The 7,131-nt window shown below is 41.9% G+C and overlaps 2 protein-coding genes across 2 annotated transcripts; both read left to right on the top strand.

Moving 5' to 3' along the window:
- Positions 1-2,779: 2,779 nt before the first annotated feature.
- LOC141719162 (uncharacterized) lies at positions 2,780-3,963 on the top strand. The gene is made up of 4 exons (XM_074521544.1): positions 2,780-3,171; positions 3,316-3,402; positions 3,489-3,630; positions 3,721-3,963. Exons 1-4 carry the CDS (start codon positions 2,780-2,782, stop codon positions 3,961-3,963), a joined length of 864 nt encoding a protein of 287 aa, XP_074377645.1.
- A 1,029-nt stretch (positions 3,964-4,992) lies between these two features.
- On the top strand, positions 4,993-6,838 carry LOC141719161 (uncharacterized). The gene is made up of 3 exons (XM_074521543.1): positions 4,993-5,329; positions 5,460-5,776; positions 6,764-6,838. The coding sequence occupies exons 1-3, from the start codon at positions 4,993-4,995 to the stop codon at positions 6,836-6,838; spliced, it is 729 nt and encodes a 242-aa protein (XP_074377644.1).
- The last annotated feature ends 293 nt before the right edge of the window (positions 6,839-7,131 follow it).

The raw sequence follows: 7,131 nt of genomic DNA, 5'->3' as shown, positions 1-7,131 counted from the left end.
AGGATCTAGCTCCAGTTGCATGGTGGAATTTAGAGTGACTACGCTCTCCAAAGCCTTCTCCACAAAGATAACAGTACCTTCAAGCTACGCTTTCCCACCCTCAAGACGAGTCCTGTCTTCTTACAAACGCTTAATCTCAATATCTTTCTCTTGGGTGAGCAAAGTAATGCTCTTTTCCAAATATCTGATATTGTCTTCAGCTTGGCTCTTGGCAGTGTCGATTACAGCAAGGTGCGCCCTGAGTCTAGCAGCTATGTTGGCACTCTGCCTTGCATGTAAATGGAGCTCAGCTATTGCTCTCATCATGGCTTCTTCAGTCTCTTGCTCTGTTCTGAATGTCCAGCCCTTTACCTCCTCTTCAGTAAATGTCTCAGATGAGGACGCGCCCAGATATGTGAGGATGAAAGATTGATCGTCAGGAATTGTCTTTTGGCGTTTGGGGGGCGCGTCCTCCTTATCTGAGATGTTGACCACAGTGGTGTCAATGATCTTGGGAAGAGGAGAAGGAACCACCACCGGTGAGGGATCTTTAGCTTTTGGATCAGACTTTGCAGGAGCCTGCTTCCTGGCTCTCAGTTTCTTGGAGGCCCCTATTGAAAACCCATTTGGAAGAAAAGTCATATCTAAAAAAAGATATGTAAGATATCAGTACAGGACGTGTCCAGAAATGTGGACGCGTCTTGAAGACTAAAGACGTATGGTAATATAAAAAATGATATGCCTGCATAATATGAGTTGTTTGAAAATAAAAACAAGGATAAACCAATTTTATGAGCACCTCAAAAAATTACCCGAATTATAATGATGACGCGCCCTGATGGGATGACACGTCCATTATAGTTGCATGGATTATGAAGATGTGTATGAGACCTCAACCAAGTGTTCATTGTGAATGCTAGAAAGTGCACTTTTTGTGAGGAAAATATAAGTGACAGACTTGCCACAACATGACCATCTCATAGCCATGCATATTATACAAGGACGCGTCCTAGATATGACGCGTCAAAAATAAATATATGGGTTAGAAAGACAAGTACATGTATCACGCTAAATAAAAGTTATGCATGTAAAAAGAAGGGTGAGCACACGCATGACGTGCCATAAACTTATGACGCATCCTATGTCTGATTGTTTATACCTTGTTCTAAGTCTACTTGTAACTGATATCCAGTTGAACCAACTCTGTGGCATTAAGCCCTCTAGCCTTTTTAGAGGCCGCGAGGACGGGCTTTCCATTGTAAAAATCTCGAAATTTGCAAAGAGAGCCAACCCTTTCGGACAAAGCCCCAATCTTCTTAAGGTTGGCCTGCGTGATCATGTCCTTGAGTTTGAAATGTTCCTTAGCGTACTTGAGTACCTTCTCTACTCTCTTCTTTCTTTTCCTGTTAATTCCTTATATAATTTTTTTGGGGATTAGTTTCATAGTTTCAGTCTTTTAATCTTATGTAATTTTGTTTTTCAAATTTAAAATATATTTCAATAATAATTTAAAAGAGGGGTAAACCCCAACTCATCATGTAATTGAAAATAAATAAAAGATCTAAATAAAATTAATGAAATACTTTTCTTATACTCGAATAGCAGAAAATAATTAACCCATGAATATTGTAATATTCCCAAGTATAGTATGAGATATAATTATACCTTTATAAACATCATAATCTTAGTACATATGTAAAAAAAGTAAGGGAGGAGATGTGGTGTTGTGAAGACGTGTCCTACAAATCTATCGCAGGAAACATAGTAAGATGAGGCGTCCTAGGGTGACGACGCGTCTATTCAACTCTTGACTGAAATAACTAAAAAAAATATATATAGGACGCGCCCTAGGTGGTAGACGCATCCACAATTGTGGGAATATAGCCAAATTTGGGGTAATAAATGTGCATCGAGTCTTCTTGGACAACGGGAGCTCTACGAGCATCCTGTATTATAGCATATATAAGAAATTGGGTTTCTCGGATAGTGACATGAATTTTGAAGATGCACACATCTACGGTTTTACTGGAGAGGCAGTAAGAGTTATGGGTTCGGCTAGGCTTCCTGTCACACTTGGGGAAGGAGCTCTGTCTGTCACTCAAATGATAGACTTCGAAGTGCTGGATCAGGACTCCGTGCACAATGTGTTAGTTGGCAGACCTTAGTTGCGAGCGTTCAGGGTGATAACCTCGATACATCATTTGATGATAAAGTTCCCAACACCTAACATAGTGGGCAGTCTGAGAGGGTCGCAATATAAATCACGCGACTGCTATCACAAGGGTTTTAAAGAATTTTGCAGTAGAAGGTATGAGGGAAAAGGTCTTCCATTTGAAGACGCGGTGGACATTCAAGAAAAACCAAGTGGGGAGGTTCATGCCCATTATTTTGTGGAAGATCCAGAGGAAGAAGAAACTCATGTCACCGAGGCCCCAACTTTGATGTTGGGGAATATTTCGAGGATCCGCAGTGTGGAGAAAATCGTGGTGAATCAATAAGAAGGGATTGTGCGAAAGGAGGTTAATAGAGAAAGGCTGGAAGGAAGAAGTGAGATTTTACAAAGTCTAGAAAGTAACCTCATGGTGGATGCTCCTCAAAGGCAGGATGCGCCTTAGAAAAGTGAAAATGAAATTGAGGTTGATGCTCCTCAAAACAAGGACGCGCCCTCCACACCTGCATTGCATAAAGCCATGCCTTGTCCAGAGGTGGATGCTCCCACATATAGGGATGTACCCTCAAATGTAGGAATGGAAGTCGAGGACCCCGGGACTTTAATTTTGATCTGGATCCCAGGATCCCTATGCATGCCGAGAAAACGGGGCCGGCCGAAGACACAATATATGTTCCGGTCGATAAAGATGACCCAAGCAAGGTTTTGAAGGTGGGATCTCAACTAAGTTATGAAACGAGGGAAAGGCTTACCCATTTTCTGATTAAAAATCTCGATGTCTTCGCATGGAGTCATTCGGACGTGGTGGAAATCGACCCAGGGGTAATGTGTCATCGGCTAAATATTTTCCCTAATTGCACGGGCATACGACAAAAGCGTCGCCCGGTGAGCGGGGAAATGGCGATAACATTAAAGGAAGAGGTAGATATCCTGTCGGAAGTTGGTTTGATTAAAGATTCTTTTTACCACAAATGGCTTGCGAATCCAGTGCTTGTGAAAAAACCAAATGGGAAGTGGATGACGTATGTAGATTTCACAGATCTCAATAAAGCTTTCCCAAAATATAGTTTTCCGCTCCCACAAATTGATTAGTTGGTTGACGTGACGGCAGGGCATGCCTTGCTATACATCCTTCATCACTAATAGAGGGTTATATTGCTACATAGGGATGCCATTTGGATTGATCAACGTTGGCGCGACCTACCACCGGTTGGTGAACATGATGTTCAAGAATCATTTGGAGAACCATGGAGGTATATGTGGACGATATGTTGGTAAAGTCCAAAGAGGCAAACGATCATGTCAAACACTTGATTGAAATGTTTAACATTCTAAGAAGGTATCACATAAAGTTGAATCCACAGAAGTGCGTGTTCGGTGTGGAGTCATGCAAGTTTCTTGGGTTCATCGTAAATGATGGAAGAATTGAAGCTAACCCTGCAAAGATCAAAGCACTGCTAGACATGAAATCTCCCACCACTGTAAAGTAGGTGCAAAGCCTAACTGGAAGGATTGCCGCGTTGAACCGATTTGTCTCTAAATCATCTGAGAGGTGCAAAGAATTCTTTAAGGCAATTAAAGTGGCAGGGAAAGACTTTGTATGGACACCAGAATGTGAAGAGGTTTTTAGGAGGATCAAGGAACAACTGGGGAACCCTCCCATGTTGTCAAAACTATTAGATGGAGAATCCCTAATCCTATACCTTGCCGTTTCCGAGTATTCAATCAGCGCTATGCTAGTAAAAGAAGAGGATGCGCAACAATTACTAGTGAATTATGTGAGAAAGCGATTGCACGATGCTGAAACTCGCTAGACAAGTATGGAGAAGCTGGTTTATGCCTTGATCCTTATGTCAAGGAAGCTTCGCCCATACTTCCAGGCCCATAGAATTGAAGTCCATACAACATATCCTCTGCGGCAAGTCCTTCATAAGCCAGAATCATCAGAGAATGTTGAAATGGGCTATGGAGTTGGGACAGTTTGACTTGGAATACATGCCCCGTACAGTGATTAAAGTGCATGCCTTAGCCAATTTTTTGTTGGAATTTGATTCTGCAGTTGACGATAAGGCTTTGGTAGTGCTACATCCCCCTCATACTGAGGAGTTTTTAGAGGACTTTCCACATCCCTGGTGGATCTTGCATGTAGATGAGGTGGTTAATAATGGAGGAGAAGGCGCGTGCATAGTACTCATGTCTCCGGAATGCCATCATCTGATTAGTGCAATTCACTTCAAATATTATGCAACGAATAATGATACGGAATATGTAGCATTGATCAATGGCCTGAAGATCTCTTTTGAAATGGAAGTACGGAACTTAATTGCAAAAAGTGACTCGGAGTTGGTGGTAAACTAGGTGAATGGGGGATTTCAAGCTTGAGGACCGCATACGGAATTGTACTTGAGGTGCACGCAGCTCCTGATTGGAAAGTTAAAAGAGGTTAGGTTGGAATGTGTACCAAAGGAAAAGAACAACAACACGGATGCCCTGGAAAAAATGGGATCCCAGGAGGCTGTATTGTTGGGATCTATACCCCTAGAAATCCAGGAGATTCCAAGTATCCCAGAGGTTGAGGTGATGCAAGTAGATGAGGCTCCCAAGAAAACATGGATGATGCCCATTCTTGATTATATTTACAAGGGAGCACTTCCTGAGGATAAGTTCAAGGCTAGATGACTCCGCTACCAGGCCGCAAGGTATGTGGTATATGATGAGGTTTTGTATAAAAGGGGCTTCAATCAACCGCTGCTCAGATTTTTTGATAAAGAAGAGAGAAATTACATCTTAAGGGAAGTACATAAGGGATCTGTGGTAATCACTCGGGGGGTAACTCGTTGGCGATGAAAGTTTTACGCCAAGGTTATTATTGGCCCACTGTGAAGGAGGATGCCGCAAATTTCGTTAGAGCCTGCAATCGCTGCCAATGTTTTGCGAATTACTCATCTATGCCAGCGACGCTCTTGATGCTTATGGTGAACCCATGGCAATTTTCTATTTGGGGGGTTGATCTTATTGGGGAATTACCTAAGGCTAAAGGAGATGTCAAGTATGCAGTGGTTGCGGTTGATTACTTTACTAAATGGGCAGAACCGCGAAGAAGATTAAAGAATTTATCTTCAATTCTATCGTGTGCAGATTTGGAATTCCTTACAAACTTGTCTCTGACAATAGAAAGCAGTTTGATAGCAAGGAGTTGCGATAGTTGTGTGAGGATGTGAAAATTAAGAAGGAATTTGCAGCAGTCTATCATCCTCAAAGCAATGGACAAACAGAGGCCGTGAATAAAATAATGAAGCATACCATTAAGGCAAAATTGGAGGAGCGCAAAGGAAATTGGCCGGAAGAACTCTCAAAAGTGATGTGATCCTACAACACTACTCCGAGATCTACTACGGGGGAACTCCGTTTATGCTGACTTACAATTATGAAGCTATGGTTCCTGTGGAGGTTGGCTCAGGGTCGCTTCGTAGAGATCGTTACACAGAGGAAAATGCAGAAATCAACCAAAGGCTTCATTTAGATCTCTTGGAAGAAGCAAGAGAAAATTCTCAGCTGAGGCTCACGGCATATAAACAACGTGCTGCAAGGTATTACAATAAGAAGATAAAGGGACAACTGCTGAAGGTAGGAGATTTGGTGCTCAGGAAGGTGATGAAAAACACAAAGAATCCCCAGCATGGAGTATTTTGAGCTAATTGGGAAGGACCATACAAGATAAAAGTAATTTTGTGGAAGGGTACTTATCACCTTGAGGACTTGGAAGGGAAGTTGGTTCTGCGAGCATGGAATGCGGAGCATCTCCGAAAGTATTATCAGTAAGGTGCGGCTTTGGCCCCTTACATATCATGCTTTCACTTTCAATTATATATTTAGGGATGTGCCCAGATTATAGGCTAGAAGCAATAAAATTCCTGCAAGCCTAGGGGGGTAGTGCATGTACTACTTACCTTAAAACTAGTTGAAGGATCGTATTTTCGAATAAGTTCCCCACAGAGCATAGTAGCCATGGGACTGGTGTACTTTTGACACTAGAGCACATTATTCAATAAAAGCTATGATCATTTAAAATTGTATGTCATTTGAAATATTTTTTACCTTGACACGACGCGTCCCATGTTACATAGGACGTGCCCATGGCTGAGGTTGATGCTCCACTTAATAGGACGCGCCCTCTTGGGGTAATACTCCACTTTTAACATTTTTGAAATGGAGTTAATAACATGAAGTAATTTTTTCCCTGGAAAAAGATAAGCGTCCACTACATAATTCATTAGATAAAGTAACATGGGAAACATGGATGATTTTTGATATAAAGGAAGGACGCATCCAGTAATAGGACGCGCCCAATCTGGTATTTTATATAATAATTGCAACATTTCAACGTTCTTGTCTTCTAAAAAATGAATGGTTGACGCGTCCATCTATGAGGACGCGCCCACATGATAAAAATATTTAAAAGATATAAAGATAAGAAAATTAAGAACAATTTAAAGTGCATCATCCAACACATACACAGTAATAAGCTTACAGCTTGCAGGGCTTAAAAGGGACCTACACCCTTGCGATAGTTCAGATAAAGTTCATAATAAACATAAGACACGTCCTAAGCAGGAGACACATCCTGATGTTTACCCTGGTCTTTTGGATAAGAAGGTGGAGGCTGGGCCTAGAGTGGAGAAGGCGTAGGGGACGCGTCGTCGACTTCCAGGCCTATGACAATCCTTTTGTTCTTGATAGAGTCTGCAGCCCTGATTAAGAATCATTCTCCCACTTCTGGGTATCTTCATCAAACTTGGAGAAGGTGTATTCTGGGTCATTTGCTATGAACCCGGAACACCACTCTTCAAAGCCATCTGTAAACCTATTTTGATACACCAATTTCTTCTCTTCTTTCCAGCCGTGCAGTCTGTCATCATTCAGAGTATCAAGCTCCAGCTGCATGGTGGAATTTAGAGTGACTACGCCCTCCATAGCGTTCT

The sequence above is a fragment of the Apium graveolens genome, chromosome 4 (genome assembly GCF_009905375.1).
Source record: "Apium graveolens cultivar Ventura chromosome 4, ASM990537v1, whole genome shotgun sequence".
In the NCBI taxonomy this organism is placed as follows: Eukaryota; Viridiplantae; Streptophyta; class Magnoliopsida; order Apiales; family Apiaceae; genus Apium; species Apium graveolens.
Note: the sequence above shows the minus strand (reverse complement) of the source record. Positions and strands in the feature narration are given on the sequence as shown.